At 42.6% G+C, this 25,445-nt stretch overlaps 1 protein-coding gene and 1 long non-coding RNA gene across 5 annotated transcripts in view; one reads left to right on the forward strand and one right to left on the reverse strand.

Moving 5' to 3' along the window:
- The window catches only part of Znf609 (zinc finger protein 609), a 154,147-nt gene that overhangs the window by 93,304 nt on the left and 35,398 nt on the right, over window positions 1-25,445 (reverse strand). For 2 of the 3 annotated variants that reach the window (XM_052712640.1, XM_052712630.1), the window contains exon 2: window positions 24,546-25,419. In XM_052712640.1, the coding sequence (XP_052568600.1) occupies window positions 24,546-25,292 (747 nt within the window). In that variant the 5' untranslated portion in view covers window positions 25,293-25,419. Of the gene's footprint in view, window positions 1-24,545; window positions 25,420-25,445 lie in introns of those variants that run through there. The other variant, XM_052712656.1, reaches the window with a different exon arrangement.
- Window positions 943-17,865, forward strand: LOC128094346 (uncharacterized). 2 transcript variants are annotated; one of them, XR_008212938.1, is made up of 4 exons: window positions 943-3,547; window positions 3,639-3,693; window positions 14,182-14,256; window positions 15,545-17,865. It is a non-coding gene; the product is annotated as an uncharacterized LOC128094346 (long non-coding RNA). The 2 variants fall into 2 exon arrangements; XR_008212936.1 differs by having other exon boundaries at window positions 943-3,693.

Raw genomic sequence — 25,445 nt, forward strand, 5'->3', positions numbered from 1 at the left:
CCTTAATAATAAGTGAACTAGATATGGTAGCACATGCCTTTAATTCCAATACTCAGGAATCACAGACAAGTGGATCTCTGTTTGAGGCCAACCTGATCTACATGAGGTGTTCAAGGCCAGCCAGGGCTATATAGTGAGACACTGTTTCAAAGGGGGAGGGAGTATGGCTGGGGATGGTGTTGCATGGCTTTAATCCTATTGCTCAGGAGTTTGAGGCTGGTTTGTATACATAGTGAATTCCAGACCAGCCAAGGCTGCAAAGTGAGACCCTGTCTCAGAAAACAAAAGCAAAAAAATTTAAAAGGGAAAAGTAAAACAGAACTCTGGATAGCAGGAGTGGTCTCAAGGGAGGAAAACCCTAGGTAACAAACACTCTTAAACTAATATATTCTTCTTCTGTGTGAAGGTTTTGAGTGTACACATGTCTGTGTACTATGGGTGAGCCTAAGTGCTCAAGGAGGTCAGAAGAGGGCGTCAGAACCCCTGGAATTGGAGTTATAGATGGTTGTGAGCCACCATATGGGTGCTAGGAATTAAGCCTGGGCCCTCTGGGAGGGCAGCCAATGCTCGTAACTGCTGGGCCATCCCTCCAGCCCCTTTTGTCCTCTTTTAACATAAAACAGTACAATAAATCTAAAACATATTCTCTACTCGACCAAAATTTGTTTTCTTATCACAAACCTATTAAAAGTTAAGCATAAATCTAAACTTCTAATAAGCAGAAGCTTGAACATATAAAGTCACACAAAATATAATACAAAAAACAAGTGGACTCCTTTCTGTAGAGCCTCCTTAAGTGAAATGTTACTGTGAGGTTCCTGTGGAGCAGTTTGTCATAATACAACAGGAAAGTCTGCATCTTCTACCCATCTCATGAATCCTTCCTGTCCCCGTGTCCCCCCTCCCCCTCCCCTCTGAAACAGTTTCACTATGTAGCTCAAGCTGGATTCTAGCCTAAGATATGCCGCATTCGTGCCTCAGCCTCCCTGGTGCTGGGATTACAATCATGCCCCATAACAAATGGCAGCCCTTTTCTTTTTATACAAGAGATCTCAAGCCTATTTCCTGACTAGCTCCTTAATGAAAGCAGATTACTAAGTGATCAGATATCACAGACAATACTTCTAAGAAGTAAACATCAAGCATTTAAAAGAACTACTACCCCCTATAACTACTGACTACCACCAGTTTAAAAAAATAAACACCCAGACTTCTGAACATAGTAACAACGAAGGTAAAAACTGTGAGACAAATTATAAAAGCATAAATAAAGAAAATGAATTTCAGACTTCAGGGTGAGATCTCATCAAGTGTAATAAAATCTAGCCAAGCGAGATTTTGGTGAATTTTCTAATGAGAAAAATTAAAGATGCTTATAGAAAGAGAATGAGATTCATGAGGTATAAATCACACCCAAACCAGTCCTGAACCAATAGTCTCCACCACTTCTACTAAATTACAGAAATTCCTTCCAAGATTAAAAACACAGCTGGACTTAGTATGGAAGCCTGTAATCCCAGTTGAGGCAAGTTAGATTACAAATTCAAGGCCTGCCTAGAGGGAGTTCTAGGCTAGCCCGGGTCACTTAGTAGGTTCCTGTTCCAAAGTAAAACATAAGAAGAGGTCTGAGGTTGTAGGTCAGTGACAGAGCAGCATAATGCCTGCCAGCACCCAGGGAGGTGGCTTCACCCTTCAAGCCCTTCACCCCAGCATTCTGGAAGCAGAGGCAGGAGGATCAGAAGTTCAGTGCCAGCCTTGGCTATATATGGAGTTTAAGAGCAGCTTTAGGTTTTAAGACCTTGTCTCAAAACAAACAAACAAAAAATTAGACCCAATTAAATGTGATTTTTTTTTTTTTGAGCTGAGGATCGAACCCAGGGCCTTATGCTTGCTAGGCAAGTGCTCTACCACTGAGCTAAATCCCCAACCCTAAATGTGATTTTTATTTTCTGCACATTGCCAGTTATTTTCTGTAAGGCACTAATCCACTACTTTTACAATCCTTTGTTATAGTTATTTTGTGTGTATGTGTACATATGATAGGCAAGTGCTCTCCAGAGCTATGCCTACAACCAACAGCTGCCCCTATTTAAAAATTTGTTTTACACTTTATGTGTGTGTATGCTGTCCACAGTATGCATGGGTAGGTTAGAGAAAACCTTCCACCATGTGGGTGCCAGGGATTGAACACAGATCATCAAGACTGGTGACAAGTACCTTCACAAAAAAAGTTTAAGAACATTAATGGTAAGTTTTGAAGCCTGAATGCTGAACCCTCTTTAGTAGAAAACAGCAAAGAAACAAAAGAACAGGTTGCTGTTAACTCACAAGGTCAAGGCATCCCCTCTTGCCAAATAGACAGTTGGCCCTGAAGGCATCAGAGATAGCAATGCTTGTACTTTGCCCTAATCTTCTCTCTGACAAAACAGGCTTTTGTCTACAGTGACCAAATGCCTCACAGTTATCCCAGGGCCTAGATAGCACAGCTGGAGCTTGGTACTCCAAGACAGGGATTAAGAAATGATCTCCAGCCCACAACCCTGTGGAGCAAACTCTGGTGGCTGCCAGGACCAGTAAAGACTAACAGGGGTGGGGAGTGGGGAGGAGGTAGCTAGATTCATCAAACCTCGTGATCTGAGCTCTATCCCTGGACTCACATGGTGGAAGCAAGCCAAGAGACTGCTTTTAACCTCAACACTAGTGCCTGTGGTGCTCCCCCAGCACACACACACATGCAGTAATGTAATTAAATTATAAAAGATACAACAGTGAGGGCAGCTGTTGGTTGCAGGACTTACTGATAGAAGAGCACTTACCTAGCTTGTGAAAGGCTCTGGGTTCAATCCTCAGCATAGCAAAGTCAAACAAACAAACTAGAGGAAACTGGGTCCACAGGCACAGTGGCATCTCCTTCCCACATCAGTGCTGTGTTTCCTTTTCCCTCAGATAGCTTACCCTGCTCGCAACTTGAGGTCTTACTAGTCTCTCTGGCTTGGCCACAGTAACTGTCTACCCTCTTTTTTTTTTTGGGTTTTTTGAGACAGGGTTTCTCTGTGTAGCTTTGCGCCTCTCCTGGAACTCACTTGGTAGCCCAGGCTGGCCTCGAACTCACAGAGATCCGCCTGGCTCTGCCTCCCGAGTGCTGGGATTAAAGGCGTGCGCCACCACCGCCCGGCATGTCTACCCTCTTTTAAAAAACCAACCTGACAAGAATGGGATTTTAGGAAAACTTAACTACTTCCAAATAAACAGAACTCTTGCTTAGGATATTTTCAGAAAGGCTACGGGTCTCGATTCTACCTAATTAACCCCCCTGGCTTCAGTCTTGGCAACCAGAACACTAAAAGACTGTCCTAGAAAAGCTATAAAACAGTGAGTAAACAGGGGTGGGTAGTGGGAGTGGTGGGGGGTGTTCTCCAGCCTCAGACACCGGCTCCAAACTCTTCCTACTCCATTTCCAGTCACACAACAGCCAAAGCCACAAACAACCCTCTGACTCACAGCGCCTGCCACACACTTCTCTTCAGTTGTCGCTGCTGGAGCCAGGGTAAGAGACTTCGTTGGCACATGCCAGCTCTTGTTTGAGCTGGTTACCACCTCAAAAGCTGCTTGGCTCAAGACCTGCCCTTTCTTTATAGGATCTTTCAAGCTTCAAAACAGCACCTTTTCTTGGATTCCTCTCAAGACACTGAGGTAGGTGACTTCATCTACCTTGGGCCCCATCCAAGAACTTCTCTTAGAAACTACGTTCTCCCATACTGAAGGGCTTAGCAGCCATACACACTGACAGTAAACTTAAGGATTTGATGACAAAGAAAACAAGCCCTCTCAGAAGTACCTTTAGTGGGCATCAGGTGAAAGGGTCACTGATGGCTGAGTGACTAAGAGCAGGCACCCTCTCCTCTGTGGTAACAACAGGGAAGCTGGGAAGGAAGCTGCTGCTGTGGACAACTCATCTTTACCTTACAGAGCTTATCTCTAAACCTTCAATTCCAATACCCTCGTGAAGAAGTTGAAAGAAAAATGTTTGCTTCTTTGTTTGTTGAGACAGGGTTTCTCTGTGTGGCCCCGGCTGTCCTGGAACTCATTCTGTGGACCAGGCTGGCCTCAAACTCTCAGAGATCTGTCTGTGCTGGGATTAAAGGCATGTGCCGCCACTGCCGAGCCAAAATTGTTTTTGAAGGTGAAATTCTCAGACTTATTCTTCCTCCCTGCCTTTCTATCCTACCACAAATGTCACATTTTTAGGCATTTAGGAAGAATGAAAACCTAGACAGACTTCGACAGTTATAGGCTGCCTGACTCTGTAATGAAAGAATTCTACTTTCTATGAAAACAGAACATTTACAGCAAAAACTGCATAAATCATACACATTCATAACCTGGCCACAGCGGTCTATCTCAAGAAAGAGTACTGCAAGTAAGAGGATGCTTTAGCAAACAGTTAACACATACATACATTCAGACAAAACACTCAGACCAATCATTATTTTGTGTGTGAGACAGGGTCTCACTATGTAGACCAGGCTGGCCTCACATTCATAAGAGACCCACCTGCCTTTGCCTCCTGAGTGCTGGGACTAAATGTATGCACCACTATGTCCGGCTAATTTTTTTTTTTTTTTTTTCCGGGACAGGGTTTCTCTGTGTAGCTTTGGAGTCTGCCCTGAAACTCATTTTGTAGACCACGCTGGCCCCAAACTCACAGAGATCCGCCTGCTTCTGCCTCCCAAGTGCTGGGAAAAAGGCAGGCAGAATGTTTATTCATTAGGATTGGGCTGTGGTGGCAAAGCCTTTAATCCCAGCACTCAGGAGGCAGAGGCAGGCCAATCTCTGTGAGTTACAGGCCAGTCTGGTCTACAGAGTGAGTTCCAGGTCAGCCAAGGCTTACACAGAGACCCTGTCTCAGAAAAAATAAATAATAAACATTTTAGAATTTATTTTTATTTATGTATTATACAGGTTGCCTGTTTCTCTCTGTATGTACCACGTGTGTACAGTGCCTGTGTGGAGGCTAGAAAAGGGCATTGTATCTCATTTATTGTAGCTACAGGTGGTTGTGAGCCCTTGATGCGGGTACCATGAACCAAACCTTGGTTTTCTCCAAGAGTAGAAAGTGCTTGACCACTGAGCCATCATCTCTCTAGCCCCAAGATTTTTTGTACCCCAAATTTTACATTTTATTTTATTTTTAATTTATCTTATTTTATGTGTTTGAATGTTTAGCTTGCATCTATGTATGAAACCTGTGTGTGCCTGGTGCCTAATGTGTCAGAAGACGATATCTGATCCCCTGAAGTTACAATGGCTATGGGCCACCATATGGGTGCTGGGAATTGAACCTGGGTCCTCTGCAAGAGCAGCAAGAGCTCTTAACTGCTAAGCCATATCTCTGTTTAACTTAATAAGTTTCAACACCCCCCACCAACCAGCTGAGGTGCCTATTGAACATATCAAAGGAGAACTGGCCTCCAGATTCTCCCAGCATTCCTCAGTCCCTACCTGTTACTGGATATGGCTGGCATACCCTGCCCTCTACCCTGCCCTCCTCAGCCCAGGGGCTGAGCTGCCCGTCCCCTAGAGGCTCTTCCCTCTATAATTCCAGACATTTTGGTTAGCCGTCCTTTTTGGCCTGGCTGCTGCACCTGGTTCCCCTGTCTTCCCTTTTCCTTCCCCTCTCCTCACATGGCCCAGCTCAGCCTGGTCTTATCCACTCTGGACTCTCCCACGGATCTCTGCTCTCCCTTTTATCTGAATAAACCTTCTCTTCCGCCATGCTGAGGAGCAGTCATGTCCCTTCCTTTCCTTTTTATTCCTTTTTTTCATTCAGACTTTATATTTTATGACGGTAATGTTCTAAACACTGATCTGTGACTCTGGGTTGAAGGTCACATTCAGTAAGCTTGTTAAAAAAAAAAAAGGGAGGGGGAGGCAGTACTGTGTGTATACTGACAAACACCTGCAATCCTAGCACTCTGGAAGATGAGGAAGGAGAATCATGAGTCTGAGGCCCTTACATAGCAACACTGTTGGGGACAATTGGTACTTCATTTTATTCTAGTACTATATTTTAGTCACTGCCACTGTTTGCTACCCTTTAGCTGTTTAGTATCACACTTCCTCCAGATCCTCTCCCTTTACCCATTTTTTTGGGGTGGGATGGGGAGAAAGAAAGAGAAAAAAACAAAACAAAACAAAACCAACCTCCTTCAAGGTCTGGGGATACAGTTCAGTAGCAGAGTCTTAGCTATACTGTGAAGGCCCTGAGTAAAATATGCATTACCCTCCTCACACACCTCCACAAAAGGAAAGCAGCTTAATTTTACAAAAAATAAGGAGCAACTACCTGGTGCTTTTCAAATCAACACACTTGGAATTTGCAGTTCTGGAAACTGTGCTCTGGTCTAGCCAAACTGCTTCCCCAGCAGATGCAAATTCTGCTCTTCTTTCCCCATGCAATAATGACATTATGCCACACTGAGAGTCATTTCTACTTAGTTCTTCATCAGGAAAACTTCCACCTCTCCAGCCCCACATGACAGTGGCAATGCCTTGTCCAAAAGCTGCCACTAGCTGGGCGTTGGTGGCGCACGCCTTTAATCCCAGCACTCAGGAGGCAGAGCCAGGCGGATCTCTGTGAGTTCGAGGCCAGCCTGGACTACAGAGGGAGTTCCAGGAAAGGCGCCAAGCTACACAAAAAAACCCTGTCTCGAAAAACAAAACAAAAAGCTGCCACTAGTACAGAGATAAACACATACAACAAACACCAAGTCTTCTAATAAGACACAGCACGCACTGTGGCCAACAGCTACTTTGTTAGCAGTACAGTGGTTCCTTTTGCCCAGAATATGGCAAATGCTTAAGGTAGAACATACAAAAGCAACTGCCCTTCCTGGTTAATAACTTTCAGTTGAGAAGGAAGTAAGGGTCCTTCCTGAATTTGTGTAACTGTGGTGGTTTGAATGAGAATGACCTCCAGAGGCTCATACATTTGAAGCTTGATCCAAAACTGGTGGAACTGTTTAAGGATTAGGAGGTGTGGTGGCCTTGTTGGAAAGTCTGCCACTGGGGAGTGGGCGTTGAGGTTTCAAAAGCCCAAGCCATTCCCAGCTCGCTCTCTTGCTGTCTGGTGCTTATGGATCAGATGTTAATTAATGCTTAGTTACTGTAGTTCTGGCACCATGCCTGCTTGCCTGCTGCCATACTCCCTGTCACAATCATGGACCTAAGTGGGGTGGGGAAATCTCTGAAATTGCAAGCAGGTCCCCAATAAACTCCTCTATACATTGTCTTGATCATGGTGTCTCTCTGAAGTAACAAAAAAGTCTTGTCTATTTAAGAAAGGACCAACAACAGAGCTGATGTGTGTCCTGTATCTCCAGCACTCTGGAGCCGGAGTCAGGAGGATCACGAGTTTGAGGCCAGCCTTAGCTACAAACTGAGTTTTAGGTTAGTATCAGATATGTGAGATCCTGTCTCAGGAAGAGAGGTAGGGGACAGGGAGGGACATGAGAACCAACAACTGAAAATAAAAGTGCAGAAATAAAAGCATGGTTTAGATTTGAAGTCAGAAAGGACTGCTGAGGACCTTGAAGGAGCCACCCAAGGTGTGACTTAAGAAGAAAGGAGACTCAGGAATCAACGTTAGCAGCAGAAAAGGTCTGCTGGTCATGTCTACAGGATGGTTTTAGCTGTGAAACCTGAGATTATCATAGAAATGATCTGATTTCTGCAGTGACCAAGGAAACCTAAACAGAAAGAATGTAGATATTATGAGGGATGGTTGAATTTAAAAGTAAATACTTTTAAAGTCACTAAGTATTCTATATCACACTGGACTCTATGACTGAACTTTAAATTTCTGCTAAAGAGATCATGTGGATCCCAAGATATTTTTGTAGGTTAAACCAGTTAACTGTACATTTTCCATTTCTTTGAGAGAGAGAGAGAAAATGGGGGGGAAGGAGGAGATTGGTCTCCCTAGGTAGCCTAACTCTCTGGTCTGATCTAGGATTTACAAGGTTATCAGGCTGGCCTGGAATGTGCCATAATGCTCCCGTCTCTATCTCCTAAGTGCCATTTAACATGATAAAAAGAACTACATGTAGTTGCCCCCTCAAAAAAAAAAAAAAAAAAAAAAGAAAAAAGAAAAGAAAGAAAGGAGAAAAGGAGGAAGGAAGAGGAGAGAGGAAAACACAAGCCTGTATGTCTAGTACTCAGTATCCAGCAGAAGGCAGGACAGTCAGGAGTTCAAGGCCATCCATTCTACATAGTAATCTTGAAAACTGGGTGTAGTGGTACACACTTATTAATCTAGAAAAAGGAGGATGTTCAAGGCCAACCTGGGATGATTGAGACCTGTCACAAAAGCAAAACATGGGAAGCTTGAGGCTACCCTAAATTACAAGAATGTCTTAAAAAATACCAAAAAGAGCCAGAGCAAGAGAGAACAAGCAATTTGTACAGTTTGGGCCTTATAGTCTAGCCATTAAGTATATACCCTGGACAGAGCCATAGACAGGAGATCTGAACTGACTGTTAACCTAATCCAGTTTCTGTTCATCTTTGTTCTTTTAACTTGTGTTTGTTGTGTGTGAATGTATTTGTGGGTCTATGTGGAAGCCTGAGGTCCCTATGTTGTTGTTTTTGAGATAGGGCTCTAATTATGGCTTGGGCTTGCTGCTGACTAGGCTAGCTGGCCAGCCAACCCCAAGGATCTATCTGTCTCTGGCTTCTTCAGCATTAGGATAATCACACCCAGCTTTCTGCATGGGTGCGTTAGGAAGAGAACAAAGGTCTCCATGCTTACTTACCTGGCAAGCACTTTACTGACTATCATCCCAACTCCCTATGCACCTCTTATTACACAAGTATTTTGCTTGGCTTAGGATGAAGTCTAGACTTTATAAATGCATATTGTCCATCAATACTGTCCACAAACACAAAGTCAGCTTTACATGAGACTGAAACTGAAGAAATAATAGTTTGTTTTAATGCTAGAGAAAAAAAAAAGTTGGTTGTGTATTGTATTTATGGCATCAGTGTGCTAATCTTTAGCATGTCATTCATTACCTTAGGTAACTTTGAAGGCCAATTCCAAACTGAATAAATCACACTCCAACTTTTACCACCTGCTATTTCTAAGAGGTGGGAAAGGACAAGACATACTAGAGGGGGAAAAAAATTGCCAGCCTCTTTCTGAGACTGATTTCAAATCCCAACATTCTCAGTCCAAGCACATATGAATAAGCAAAAAGGAGAAATGCCTTATGGCATGTTCTGTCTAAAACAGACATTCCACCAGATGTTTGAGAATCTGCAGAGAGTGGAACTGATCTGCTCTAATGTGGTGTATACAAATGTGTAGTCACTTTGTGTGATGATTCCCCCACCACACAACTGCCAATTTTCTGTCCTCCTACTCAGTGGTATGTATGCACTTGAGATACTACAAAAATCTTGTTAAAAACTCATCAAGAGAACATAATTAATATAAATTCTAAGAGTAAAAATAATACACATATGAGTGCTAAAAGATATGTTTTAAATTTCCTTGTACAAGGACATTAGTTTCACTAAAACTATCATTCCACAATATTTTAAAACAACTTCACAGTATATTTAGGTATTTGTTCATCTCTGTTATTAAATTCTAAACATTCTTCCTTAAGACAGACACTTAAAATCTCAGCAATGAAGCCAGGCAGAGGCAGAAGGATTTGGAGTTCAAGGTCATCTTCGTATATAGGGACTCTAGGGCCAGCCTGGGTTACAGGAGATCCTGTGTGTAAACAAACAAACAAAATAACCCCAAAGCAAGCAAACAAACAATACAGTAGTAGAAAATAGTTTATAGCTCACAACATTTAATTCTCTTCTGGACTTTAATGAAATTAAGTTTACTAAAGACAAAACAAATAAAAAACCTAAGAGATTAGGGATTTCTGCTATTTCTTTGAGGTAATGGCGTGTCTTCCTAAAACAGCATGCTTAGTTTATGTCCAAAAGTAGACTCAGGCAGGAATAAAATCTTTACTTATAGCAGCTTTCTTTTATTTTAGAATGTCACAAACTTTCAGGAAACATCTTTGTCCATAATAAACACAAAAATATAATCACAAACTTATTGGGAAAAAAATCCAAACTCCTGCTTTGGGATCAGCAATAAATTTTGATTATCCAAATCTGCCTTGTTCTCTCTTAATCAACTTAACAACAACAACAAATATATATAAATTGACAGACTGTGGCAAGAAGTCATAAGGATTTTCTTTAGCTGTGTTGATGCATACCTATAAACCCAGTATTAGGTTTGAGTCCAGTCTGGATTGAATAGAGTGCCATGACAAACAATAAAGCAATGAGTTAACTTCAAATTTGTCTATTCTAAAATTGAGTCAGTAATGCTGATATGGACACTAGGCCTTAATTCAGTATTCCTAATAATGATGAAACTGCGAACCTGGGTTCATTATAACTGTAGTCCTAAACAACTGGCTCTGTGCCATATGCTGAAACATGACAGCTGGAGGAGAATATGGAACACGATATAAGACACGCTGAACAGCAAACGGCATCTAAAATATGGTGGGTAGCTGTGGGAGCCCGTTCTCAGGTTCCTCGTGGCTTTACCCAGCAGGTCCGCATAGAGGATGATCAGGACCACGGGCCTGAGTGCAGGTGTCTGGGATGGTCTGCACTTGGCTGTGCTGGGGGAGGAGGTCTTTTGCTCCACCCTTTGGCATCTCTATAAAAACCCTGGGGCAGAGACAGTCGGGCCGTCTAGTTAAGAGAATTTTTCTAATAGAGATAGTGATAATTAAGAGTAAGAAGTAGAAAAAGATGAAAATAAGATGTGAGTTTGTAGAAATTATTCTCTTGTTAGATCTCTGTGTTAAGAAATCTTTGGGTGTTTGCTAAGTTAAATATATACTAATGGTAGCCCTATATAAGTTTGTAAAAATAGATCTACAGAGTTCCTTTAAGAATATATATAAGCTTGCAAGAAGTATCTAAAGTAGTCTTAAGACATGTAGTAATAAGCTTGTAAGAAGTAAAGATGCTAGCTGTCAATGTAAGTTTAAATAAGAAATAAGATGGAATGAACATAAATAATAAGAAATATATTTTGCTAAAGTAGTTCTATAGTTCCCTTAAAGAGTATAAATAAGTAGATGTTAATGTTATATGTGAATTTGTAAAAAAAGAAAAGTGTAAATGTTAAGTGTGAATCTATTAAAGTATATGGTGAAAGAATCCGAGACACAGAAGGTTAGTGTCCCAGTAGACTGCAAAGTAGGCAGTCTGAATGGTTTCAAAAGCTCCAGAAGCCGCTAAGAAGCTAAGAATGGTGGACGCCAGAACCAGCACAACAAGGCATCCGCAGCTGAGACCCGTGGAAAATAAAGGATAGCCTCGAGAGGGCCTGGAACCTATTCCAACGGCCCGACTGTCTCTGCCCCAGGGTTTTTATAGAGACGCCAAGGGGTGGAGCAAAAGACCTCCTCCCCCAGCACAGCCAAGTGCAGACCATCTCAGACACCTGCACTCAGGCCCGTGGTCCTGATCATCCTCTATGCGGACCTGCTGGGTAAAGCCATGAGGAACCCGAGAACGGGCTTCACAGGTCCCCCTTTCTTAATATATATATAAAACTATTAATGGCTTACAGCAATTATATAAATAGGTTTCTGCGAACATACATTCAACCTTAATTCACTCATAACTCCTCCTTTTCTTTATAATTTATTTTCTATCTGTTTATCTCCGCAATAAATCCTTCTATCTAATATTTCCTGCTGCTCACACTCAAGAAAACTCTGGGGAACTCTGGGGGTGGTGGGTAAACGCCCCACAGGTAGCCCCATCTGGAAATGGCAAAGGCAACTTTAAGAGTTCACTGGGGAGCCGGGCGATAGTGGCGCACACCTTTAATCCCAGCACTCAGGCGGCAGAGGCAGGCGGATCTCTGTAGTTTGAGACCAGTCTGGTCTACAGTGAGTTTCAGGACAGCCATGGCTACACAGAGAAACCCTGTCTTGAAAATCCAAAAAAGAAAAAGAAAAAAAGAGCTCCCCGGGGACTATAAAAGCCAGAAGGTCAAGGGTCAGGGACTTTGCTATGAGACTGTGTCTTCTATTACATCAGAAGCAATACCCATAAAGTCTCACAAATATGACAGCCCAAAAGTGAGCTGAACAAGGACACCAACGAACATGCCAAACTGGACAGGGAAAGCCCATGAGGACTTAACCCTACACAAAGGACTACAGGCAACTGAGTAAAGCTGGGAGTGGGTGAGGTGGTCCTCCTTCGGGAAAGGCACACCAATTGGTTGTTCAGTACCAAATGGACAGCCCTGAAAACTACATTATATGGACTCAACTGGTATATTTAGGACTATGTATGTATGTACAAATACATATATGCATGCAATAAAAATTGATTAAAAAGATCTGGAGAAATGGCTCAGAGGTTAAGAGCACTGGCTGCTCTTCCAGAGGTCCTGAGTTCAATTCCCAGCAACCACATGGTGGCTCACTGCCATCTGTAATGAGAACTGGTGCCCTCTTCTGGTGAGCAGGCATACATAGAGGCAGAATAATGTTGTATACATAAATAAATCTTAAAAAAAAAAAAAAAAAAAAAGAGGGCATGAATTTGAAGGAGAGCAGGGAGGGGTGTACGGGAGGGTTTAAAGGGAAGAAAGGGAAGGGAGAAGTGTTGTAATTAAATTACAATCTCAATTATACAATATGGTAAAGAACCTATGTAGAATGCTTCCAAAGAATAATGGGTTTTAACAGAGAAGAACATTAAAAGCCTCACAAACTTAAAAGACTCCAAAAGTGATTCTAATATGTGGCCTAAATTGAGAAGTCTAAGCACTAAGAGACCTCTGTAGCCTGAACAATAATCTATCCAAGCCACGTTACTTTGGCTGGTGCAATGTAAACATGTGCCATGTGTTTCCTTTCTACAGCATTCTGTCGCTTTCACTGACATTTAATTCAGAGCACTTCTAATTCAGAGCACTTCTAAGTCCCCGAATAATGAACAAACCATCCAGAAACACCAACTCTGAGCTGAGTGAACTGGGTACCAGTTTATGAAAACCTTTTTTAAAGAGTCTATTACCAAACAAAAATAGAACCCGGAGAGGAAAATTCACCAAAGCATAATCCAGTATTTGTCACTAGGGCCAAAACTCAATTGTCTTAAGTTTAAAAGCAATTAGAGAGTTTTCCCAGGGACACAGTGCAATTGTACTCTCCTAGTAGACAACAAACACTTCAAACTGAAGAAGGACCTGCTTAAGACCTGACTTTTTTTCCCCCAGAAGCTAGAGAAAAGTTCACAAAAAGAAGTATCCTGATACTCATTCTTCTCTACTATTTAGGCTACTTGGGCTAATCCCTCAAAAGGCCAGTGAGGAAGCTCAGTGCTAAAGGCACTGGGTGTCCAAGCCTGTGTGTGACCTGGATCTGACCCCTGGAAGCAGTATGAAGGTGGAAGGGAAGTTGCCCTCTCACTTTCACTGTGCACTGTGGCACGCACACCAACAAACATCGACACCCACACACACCCCAAATAATTTTTTAAAGGCTTGTGCTATGTTCATTTCAAACAGAAGGAAGAAAGTTCAGGAGTTAAAATACAAAAAAAATAAAATAAAATAAAAAACTGGTTCTAAAGGAAATGGCTAAGCAAGAGATATGGTTCTTCCAACTGACCTTTACCAAAAAGAGTCCGAAACACTGTTAAGTGAACTAATCGACCAAATATCAACCTAAACCTCAATAGCTCTAAATGTTCTGGATCTCTCTCTCAAGTCTTCTTGGAAATTAGTAGGAGTTACAGTATTGTACTAGCCATCATAAAATGATACCTGCTATGTATTTCAAGCAATAAATTTTCAAGGTCGCTAGGGATAACCTTTCTCTTTATTTTTATTTATTTTGGGGGGTATTTTGAGACAGGGTTTCTCTGTGTAGTTTTGGTGCCTTTCCTGGATCTGCCTGACTCTGCCTCCGGGGTGCTGGGATTAAAGGCATGAACCATCACCACCTAGATAACCTTTCTCTTTAATTTGATAACAAATTTCTATCTCTGTAGGTCACAGCTAGGAATAATACATTAAAAACAGATCTTCTGTTTGTTTGTTTGTTTTTTGATAAAAAGGTCTTGCTATGTTGCCCAATTTGGTCTACAACTACCCTGGAGCTCAAGTGATCCTCCTGCCTCAGACGACTCCAGGTACATACAACTGTGGAGATAATTTCTGAATACGTAAGGAAGCTTAAGTGCTCAGATACTGTTATCTGTTTAACCGTCACAGTAACTCTAAGAGGTGAGTGCTTACATTACAGATGAGGAAGGAGAAGCCTGAAAAAGTAAGTATTTGGAGTTTTTCTTCTGTGCTCAAGGTTCCAAACCCTAAGCTGGTGAGATGGCTTAGGACAGAACCCCTGCCTGACCCGAGTTTAATTCCTAGGAATCACAGGGTAGGAGAGGATCAACTCTTGCAAATTCTTTTTTGACCACTTCATGTGCACTGTAGTACACATATACACACACCCAAATAAAATAAAAGTGAAAATGTTTTGAAGTTCCAAACCCTTAGATAATCCCCCCAATTTGAGGCACCTCAATTTGTCAATGAAGAGAAAGGATAATATATACAGCAAAGAGAAAAAAGGAATATTACATATATGGCCCAGGGTTGTGTGTGTGTGTGTGTGTGTGTGTGTGTGTGTGTGTGTGTGTGTGTGTGTGTGTGTAGTGGCGGGGGTGGGTGTAGAGGTAGGGGAGTAGGGGTGGGGGTCCGAGTCAGGGTTTCTCTGTAGCCAGAGCTACAAATCTGGCTGTCCTGGAACTCACTCTAGACTAGGCTGGCTTTGAACTCATAGAGATCCACCTGCCTCTGCCTCCCAAGTGCTGGGATTAAAGGTATGTGCCACCACCACACGGCTCCAGGGCTACTTTTTGCTCTTTGAAGTTCTTGGTATGGGCTGGAAAGATGGCTCAGTGGTTAAGGGCACTGACTGCTGTTCTAGAGAACTGGAGTTCAATTCCCAGCACCCACATGGCAGCTCACAACTGTCTGCAGCTATAGTTCCAGGGGATCTGACACCCATGGCAAAATACCAATGCATATAAAGAGGTAAAAAATAAATTCAAAAAAGTTCTTGGTAAATTTCACTTTCACTTACATTTCTAATACTTATTTTTATATGTATGAGTGTTTCTGTCTGTCTGTATGTTTGGCAAGTACGTGCGTACAGTGCTTACAGAGGTAAGAAAAAGGTGCCTAATTCTATGGAATTGGAGTTACAGATGGTTGTGAGCCATCATTTGAGTACTGGGAACTGAACGTGGATCCTCTGCAAGAGCAGCAAGTGCTCTTAACAGATGACATCTCTATGGCCCCTCATTTTGACTTTTAAGAAGAGGACACAATAATAGTGGATCTGAAGCTTGAATATCAGTCAATATAGAACAGCTAGCTAATGTTTGGGGATTTTGTTGTTTCCTTTGGAAACAGGGTCTACTACAAGAGGCTTACCTTGAACTCTCAAGCTCCTGTCCCACAAGCCTCGGAAGAATGGGATTATAAATATACATCATCACAGCCAGCAGGAGAGCGAATGTTAAAATGCAAATGGTGGGGACCTGAGGCCAAGGGTTCACCTGCAAGTCTGGCTGAAGTCTGGCACTGGAGTCTTTAACCAGCCCCCAAGGCTGATGCCGCTGAAGGCACAGGGAGGGAGGCCTGCTTTCATTCTCATCTCAGTTACCACTTCATGTGAAAACACTTCTCTGGAGTACTTTCAAAAGAAAGACACTAAGGGCTGAAAAATACCTCCAGGGTCTAAAAGCTAAGGGATTTCCCTCCCTGCCTCCTTCCTCCCTCCTTCCCTTCCTTTCCTGTTCTGAAGCCAAAAAGGTACCACTGACATTAAGACCATGAAGATTCAAGACCAAGAAAGAGTTACAGACAGATGCACATAGAGTGAGCAAGAACTCTGTTACCATCTCAATTTTTCTTTTTCATACTGGGGGAAAAACAAACAAAACCCAAAAAACCCTTTCCTGTTGGTCTCCTATGGCAAAAGAAAAATGCTAAAAGAGAGGTCACTCTGTAATACCAGCCCCCATAATGGAGATACACTCTTTTTTTAAAAATAAAATTATTTATTTATGTACATTTTTATGTATGAGTGCTTTGTCTGCATGTATGCCTGCATACCAGAAGAAGGCACCAGATCCCACTATGGATGGTTGTGAGCAATCATGTGCTTGTTGGGAATTGAACTCAGGACCTCTGGAAGAGCAGCCAGTGCTCTTAACCTCTGAGCCATTTCTCCAGCCTGGAGATACACTCTCTTAAGATCTATTATATCTTACTATTTTTATTTATGTGTGGGTGTCTGTATGAACGCCAGACGTGTGTTGTGCCGGCAGAAGCCAGAAGAGGGCGTTAGATCTCTTACAGCTGGAGTTGTAAGTGGTTGTAAGCCACCTGACATAGATGCTGGGAACGTGGGTCCTCTGCAAGAGCAGCAAGTGCTCTTAACTGCTAAGCTTTAACTCTCTAGCCCCCTTAAGTATAATTTTGTCCTATAAATAGAAAATTTCAAAATGCTCTAAATTACCCTCCCTAATTCTCTTCCAGAATTCTGTTCTCTATCTCACATGAACTTTGCCTCTTAATGAGACAGAGCTAAAGTCTAAGGCAACATAAGCACTGACACTAATATCATCTAGGACGAGTAACTTCAGGGAAAAGCATTTGATACAAATGTCTCCTCAGACAGCCAAGGACATTTCTTACGTGGGTGCTCTCATCCATGACTAAACTGTATCAAGAGAAATATACTTTAAAATATTAATATGGACTGGCACCTTCCTGATGCTAATTCTTCCAAGCCCACTCCAATGGTACAACTGGGAAATTAACTGAAGAGGAAAGCAATCTTCCCTCCACTCTCTACTTCAGACACTCCTCCTCCATAGCACTGCCGTGTAAAGAATCATTCTATACAAATACAGATAAAACATGCTCACACACACAAATAACTCTCAGCAGGATCCAAAAATCAAAGCCTAACCCCATGGTTTTTAAGTGAACAAGTCCAATTTCCTTCTTTGTGGCTCTTGACACATGCTGGCGAGAAGCTGTCTGGATTTTTTATGCCTTGTTCCTGCCCCAGAAGGCTCTGCACTGCAGGTCAGAGGATGATAAGGAAATGAACAGTGTAATTTCCAAGGCCTCTGAACACAGCCCTGTCAGCAGCTCTGGAGGCAGGTTACTCAAGCATGGCTTGAAGAGTGCAAACCACAGAGAGGAGGGCTCAGGCAGTCAGCAGTGGCAGATCTCAGCTGTGTGTGTTATTGCCACCTCTAGCCTGAAAGCACAGGCCCTGCTGCCTCCCTGGATAAGCCCTGCTGGTAAAAGCTCTTGTATCCAAAAGGCAAAAATACAAATTCACATCAGGGAAGGAAAATTAAGGACCAAGACTTAGATTTTATTTTTCCTTGCGCGCGTATGTAGCAACAAAAGCACTGTTCTTCCATGCTCTGCTATGAGACAGTATATGCTGGCAGACACACAGCAACATCCATCCAACATACCCAACACCACTCCAGGGATTTGGCCAAAAAGAAATGCAATTCACATGAAATCTGAAATGCAATGAGGCTACTTCAATACCTCTGAAACCTATTTTTGGTCTTTTGAGGCTTTAGAACATAGCACCAGCATGTAAATTTCCCAGCCCAGGTTTGGAACTACTTCTGGGCATAGTGCTGAAAAGTCTTAGCCAATATGTTTATCTGTTCCTGTTGGGCTTCCTGTGCAGTGGACTGTTGTTGTATTTCAGACCATTATTGCCCAGGACAGACTGACACATACTTCAACTTAAATCATTTTTTTTTCTAACAGTTACTGAATGCTGCCTATGTGTTACATTCTAAGTATACCATTCTAAGTGTTTTCTCTGAGTCAACTAATGTAATTTTTTGTTCTGTAAACAAGATTTTGCTATGTAGCCTTAGCTATCCTAGGATTTCTTATGGGGACCATGCTGACCTTGAACACATACAGATCTGCTGCCTCTGCCTCCCCAGTGCTGGGATTAAAGATGTGTGCCATGAGGCCCAACAGCTAATTATCTTGCAATAACCTATGTGCATATTCTTATTTTCCACGTGATAGCTGGCGCAGAACAGTTAAGTAACTTGGTCAAGATTCAGAAGTACAGATGAGATACAAACTCCAGCAGTCAGGCTACAGAGCACATTCTTCAAATAAGAAAAAAAATTAGAAAGGGGGGTAAGGTAGGAGTGTGAGTGTGTCTGTGTGTCCATACATGCATTTGTCATGGTTTAGGTGTTAAGATGAAAGGACAATTTGAGAGTCAGTTCTCTTCTATCATGTGGGCTCTGAGAATCAAACTCAGGTCATTGGACTTGGCAGGGACCCTTAACCTTGCCAGCTCCAGAATACACTTACTCTTAATCACAAAATCATACATAAAACAATGTGAAATTTACATTAAAGCTGGTTTTGAAATTAGAAATGGCTCCCAATATGTACCTCACAAAGAAAATGTACAATGGTTCACAAAAGCTCTTTAATGTATACTGCCTCTGCCTGGTCTACAGAGTAAGTTTAAGGACAGCCAGAACTACACAGAGAAACCCTGTCTCAAAAAACAACAACAGTACTATCTGGGCCATTGAAGATGTTTCAGCAAGTCAAGAAAGATTATCTGCTTTTTAAGCCTGATGACCTGAGTTTGATCCTGGGACCCACATGTGAAAGGAGAGCACTGACTCCTATAGCTTGTACTCTGACCTCCATATATGCGCCATCCCCCCAAAATAAGTAAATAATATGTAATAAAACCAAACAATTAATATTCATAATATCCTCGACAATCTAACAGTGATGTGCTCTGGTAAGCAGCACTGGACAGGATCATCTGCTGATGTAACTGCCAAACAGGAAAGGAACTAGCACTAGATAAAGGACTGTATAAGTCGCATATAACTCCTAGTTACACAGGATGAGTAAATTCTAAAGTCTATACAATATAGGATCATTATAGCTTGAAGCACTAGAAGAAGAGAATTTGAAGGTTTCCAACACAAAGAAATGGTAAGTGTTTAAGAAGATAGAAATGCTAATTATCCTTACTTGGGTATTATACATTGTATAAATATATCAAATGAACACTGTACTCCTTAAGATATACAATTAATGTATGTCAACTAAAAAAAGGACCTGGCAGTGCCTCAATGACTTCGGTGAAAATTGGCTGAAAGAAATATTTTGGCATATACATATCTTAAGGAGTCAAGTTCAAAGAAGCAGTTTAAAAGCAATTATCTCTCTCCTATAAAAGACATATTATTCCCTATCTTATCTATGAATGGTCATTCTTTTTTCCTCCATTTGTGTGTGCGTATATGTGCGTGTGTGTGTTGCACATACCTGCAACTTCAGAGCTGTGGAGTGAAGGAGACAGAAGGCCTGACAGGGTTGCTGACTGTCAGGCTACCTCTAGGTTCACTGAGAGACCCTGTCTCAAGGGAATAAAGCAGAGTACTAGAGCAGGGCACCTGGCCTTCAAGTTTCTGTACAAGCACAGACACACAAAGACTCCCCACCCCCCTGGTGCTAAGCAAAACAAACCTGGCTTTAACCAGATGTGGTATGATAGCTCACACCTGTAATCCCCACACTCGGGATACCAAGGAAGAAGGATTGCTGTAAAAACACTAGCCTGGGATACAAAGTGAATTCAAGGCTCACAAGGCACAAAGATCCAGACTCAAAAGAAAAAAAAAAAAAAAAAATCAGATAAAATCTCCCAAACAGCAATTAAAAAAAAAAAAAAAAAGCTTGCTTCCATCTCTGAGAGCCTGGGAAAGTCACATGACCTCTCTTAGTCTTAGCTTCCTGTCTCAAAATGGGGAAATTGGACAAGATAATCTTTCTCTGGGCTCTCCTTGAATTACAACACTCATAAGGAAAACAAGAGCTGATGAATAAAAATAAATTATGCTTGTAGTTAGACAATGCAACTTGGACCCACTTAAGAACCAGCTTTGTATTTTTTCAGAGAAGGAAAATGCTTTAGGACATTTGGCTTTAGGAAACAAGGCTGGCTGCTATACTGTCAAGAACAGAAAAGAACAGCAAGTTAGGAGGAAGGCATCAGAAAAGCCTTGGATCAGAAAGAATAAGAGATCTGACCTAGGTTGGGCAATGAAGGATTGCAACATAAAAGCCATGAGCTGGAAGGCATAAACTAGAATGGGAAACCAAGGGCAAAAGAAGATGCTCTCTGAACACACATAAGATAGAACCCAAAATCTGCAGGCACAAAAGCTAACAGCACCCTTAACTGTTTTCTTTGTTTTCTAAACGAATGAGGAAAGTGGTAAATGAGCAAAGCATTTTGAAAGTGACAGAAGCTGATACCCAAACATTGCCAAAGCAGAGTGTAAAATAAAAAGCAACTGCTAAGGAAAAGGAAGATTGGGACTGCAAAATTCTAGACCCTAACCACTAGAGCTGACTTGGAGAAAATTTAAATTAATGCCTCATCTGAAACTCCTGAACATACACCGACAGTCAGCACGGATAGATCACTGCTGTCGTGTTTGTGAATTCCTTTTCTCTTGCCTGTCAGAGTGGTGGCAACAAAAGCAGTGAGCTCAGGATACTCCGACAGGCGTCCTGCCTCCTCCTCCTCCCACCTCTCCTTCCATCCTTAACCTAACAACCTATCAATCAAGTCAAAAGCAAGGAAGCAGGCAGGAGCCAGAGGCTCCACCTGTTTATTCCTCGACATTCCCTCCCCCATCTCTTCAGGAGTGTTCAACAATTCAGGGCAGCAGTGGCTGCTAAGAGCCATCTCAGTCTCTCCAGTAAACTCTGCCAGGAAGATGTGGTGGAGCAAACATTAGATTCCCTGAGGGGAAGACACAGCCTCTCAGAACAGAAAATTCCTCAGTCACAATGCCAGACACTTATCTTCATAGAGAAAGCCCTGGGGTAGGTAATTTGAATATTCAACCCCTGATTAGCTAGTACTCAACAGGGGACGATTCTAACTAGTACATCAGACTCTGATCCTACTTGGAAAAGGGGACAATTGGGGCTGGAGAGATAGTTCAGGGGTTAAGAGCATTTGCTGTTGTTGCAAAGAACCCAATTTCAGTTCCCGGAATCCACAGGGTGGCTAACAATTATCCATAATTCCAGTTCCAGAGAATTCATACCTCTTCTGGCCTCTCTGGGTGCTGAATACCTGTACACAGACAAAACAGGCAAATTCAGGCAAACACCCATATACATAAAATAAAAATAAATAAATCTTGAAGGGAAAAAAAGGGCAGCAGAAGATGTGATGCCTTAGTCAAGATATCTTCCACATTTAGAGTTTCTCCTCTTCATGATAGCTCCCAGCTTGATTATCACACATGTTTTGCTGTTTGGATTCTGTTGATTATCCTTACAAAAAGTAACATTCCAAACCAGTTATATCAGAGGCAAGCCCATATTTCAGGGGAAAAAAATCTTGAAGAGGTTTCAAAGATTGTTTGCAAATAAACTACAGCACTGATCAACCCTCCCTGAGCAGCTATTGTATGCAACACCCTGGGCTTCCAAGTTCTCAAAAGCTGATGCCCCCTGCAAAGCTCTCCCTACCTTTGTGTTCAGAGTCCAAGGCCCTGTGCATTCTGGCCAACAACCACTCCTCCATTGAGCTACAACCCCAGACCCTGTCCTTTCTTTCACTTTGACTCCTCCCCTCTTCCCATTCCAGAAATGCTTTTTCCTTGCAGAGTGTGTTCATCTCCTAGCAACTTCCAAACATTTACTTAAATATTGTACTAACCAAAGACAATACAATAAAGCACCTTTGAGTAAGTGTGTCCAAACGGGGTTCCAGAGTACAAGGTAAGGATTTTTAGAAAACAGACTCAGCATCAGAGGTTTATGTTAGTCATCTCAGCACGGCAGAGGCAGAGTTAGGAGGACTATCTCAAATTCAAGAGCAGTCTGTCTAGCCGAGTGTGGTGGTGTACACCTTTAGTTCCAGCACTCTGGAGGCAAAGGAAGGCAGATCTCTCTATGAGTTCGAGGCCAGCTTGGTTTACAAAGCAAGTTCCAGGACAGCCAGAGCAGGGCAACACAGAGAAACCCACAGAGAAACCCAGGGAGGGAGGAAAAAAAAGAGAGAAACAACAAACCAACCAAACAAACAAACAAAAAAGAACAGCTTGGTCTTTACAGTAAGTTTCAGGCAAGACGTGGCTGCATAAGATCTGTACGAAAAGAAAAATCACAAACAACAAAAAAGTAAACTTGTGCTTATGGTAACACTGGACTGTACAAAAAATTGAATGCTTCTCAAAATACTTCCCAGAAATTATTTTCTCCCAAAATATGAAGCACTATCATTTTCCCTTCTCTCTCTCATTTGACTGCCCCATTCTTAGTCTACCAGGGAGGTAAAGCTTACATCAAAGTTACATTAAGGAGTAAAACTCGGTAGCACCAAGATGTAACAGCTAAAGGTACACTATCTTTCAGGCCATTTAGCTTAAAGGTGGTCACCTAAACAGTCTATGCACCTCTAAGAGAAAACAGATTCCATTTCTTCCTTAAAGAGAATCATGAACACAACACAAAGCTAAGCAATATTAATCCTTTCACCCACAAACCGCAATTGAATTTAGAAGTTTCCAACACAAGTACTTTAAACGACGACAAGGAGATGAAGACCACCCTCAGCAGCACCTTTCCACACAGGAGGACAATGATCGTGAACATGGATATATGGCAGGGACTTCCTGAAGCCAGATGTAGAGAATAGTCTAATAGGCCTGGAACAGTAGCAAGAACTCCTGGTACTCCCAAGCCTCTTTAAAACAGCATTATCCATCTGCACCCCAGAGAAAATGACAAATCACAGCCAGCACAGGATGAACCATGCCAATAACCAGCTGGAACCTGACTCTGCCGAGGTGGACTGCAGCATCTGCCACCCAAACACAGGCAGCCTCTCTGGCAGCTGCCACTGGCAAAAGGGAATCAACCATTGTGTTATGTAACTGGAAGAAATTCACAGCCCTGTTACCACAAGTGCCCAGATGTTGCTAAAAGCTACAGATGTGCCAAAGACAAAGACTAAAATACCTAGAGCAAAAAAAAGCACAAGCTACCACTAAAATCGAGGCAAGAGGGTACCACCACCCAAATACATATATCCAGCCTTTATTTATTAACACTTACATATGGAAATAGGTATTCCCTGCTGCAGCTGATGTAATTACAGAGAAATCAATTTATGCCGCATCTGCTGCGATCAGCTGAATGCATAGGGCGAGCAGAGCAAAGCAGAAAATCAAGAGCCAAAGAACAGCTCATCAACAGGCCAGCTGCTTTGTAGGAAACTGTAGGCTGCTCAAGTTTGAGGCAGCCTGAGGTGACCCTAGACTGGAAACTATTCTACTATAGCCCTGCAAGCTTCATTTCCTGAAACATCAACTAAGATCACTTTCCTGGAGGGAGGGACTCAGTCCTAATGCCTCCTGGGGTTGCAGGCACCTATGCTTCCAAGTCAAGCAGAAGGGGAGGTATCATTAAACTATTTGGCAGCAATAAAACCACCAGGAGACTTTGATTTCCGATGGTTGCGGGAGATAACTGGCAGACAGCAATACTTTCAGGGGCCAAAGAATTTCTAGGTCAAACTTCTAAAGCTACCACAGTAACTCCTAAGGCCGGATTAATGCTGATAGTAGAGTCAGTGCGTCCTGCCCCTTGTTTACTAGACTGGTATCTATATCACTTTGTTTTTTGGTAGCTACCAATAGAACACTTAGCAGATATACCATGACAATTAACTCTTTGTACTACCAGAGACCCAGCAGTACCATTTATCCCATTAAGAACATCATTCAAGGGGCTGGAAAGATGGCCAAGCAGTTAAGAGCACTGGCTGTTCTTTCAGAGAACGGGGTTCAATTCCCAGCACCCACAGTGAAGCTTACAACTGTCTGTGACTGCAGTTCCAGGGGATCTGATGCCAATGTAAGTAAAGTTAAATAAAGTTTAAAAAAAATTCAGCTTAAACATGTAACCAAAAGTCTATTACATTTATCAACTATTATAATTCTGATAATAAAACTTCAGCCAAGCAAGAAATCACACCAAGATTTAATGTCAGCCTCTAACAACAAGTGTCTGACATGTGACAATAACAAGGTGTGAGAAGGTTCTACCAAGTAGCTGACCCCCAAACAGAAATCGTATTCCAAGAGGTCTGAGCCTGCTGCAAATGACTCTGTAGGGAATCCTTTAATTTGGAACAAAAGCACATTATCATTACCAGCTGCTCTGACCTTGTAATTGGTCATTACCCACAAACTAATGAGCCTCCCACAGAGTGCACACAACACTTGGCAGTTAGTCCAGGGCAGTTCTGACAGGCAGTGGGCAGCCAGACCTGGCCACCTCTTACCTTTTCAGACTTGACTTTCTTTAGTGGCCGACACTCATTCTCCCCTTCCTCTGGCTCCGGCTTAGTTCCCAAAGGATTGAGCGCTGCCCCAGGTTCAATAGCTATACTCCCAAGTGGCTCCACGGCTCCTGTATCCATCCCTGCACTTCCATCATACTGACCACCCCGTCCTCCCAAGGGCACTGGCTGGAGGACCCCAGGATCCTTTTCCGAACAAGTCCCCACCCCTTCACTCCTCTCCTTCTTGCTCTTAGATGAGCTGTTCTCCTTCTCCTTTTTGGAGCCAGCCACACTGCGAGATGCCTTAGCAGCCTTCTCCGAGGCCTTGGGGCCAAGAGCAGCAACCAGGCCTCCTGCGTTGGTACCCTCTCCAGAGCGACCCTGCGCTTCTTTCTTGTTTCCTGCTCCCTCACTTGGAGAGAACAAGGAAGTCCCTGGAGTGGGCTTGCTAGAGTCTTTGCCACTCTTATTCCTTTTGGATTTTGATTTGCCTTCCTTTCCTTGAGGACCTGGCACTGGGGTCACAAACTTGATGTTGTCTGGTAGTGTGGCCACAGCATTGGGAGCTGGTATCCCCACCTCCTTCGAGCCTGACATTTCCAGTTTCTGCTGGTCCTTTTCCAGATCGGCGTCCAGGTCAATGATGAGATTCCCTACTCCAATGTCCCATTCATCCCCACTGTCGTATGTCTCAACCGGGTTTGCATCCACTCCTTTCCCTCCGGAGGCTCCACTGCTCAAGGACATCTTAGAGTCAACGTCCCACCTCAAGATTCAAGGCTCTTCCTTGCCCCCAGCTTTCCTATTTTCAGCTTCAGCTATGTTCTCAGATCTGTCTCCTTGGTCAGTACATGTCCAGTGGACACCATCATTGCTGGAAAAAGAAATTTAAAAAGCTAT

This window comes from Peromyscus californicus, unplaced genomic scaffold (genome assembly GCF_007827085.1).
Source record: "Peromyscus californicus insignis strain IS unplaced genomic scaffold, ASM782708v3 Scaffold_11__1_contigs__length_118956290, whole genome shotgun sequence".
In the NCBI taxonomy this organism is placed as follows: Eukaryota; Metazoa; Chordata; class Mammalia; order Rodentia; family Cricetidae; genus Peromyscus; species Peromyscus californicus.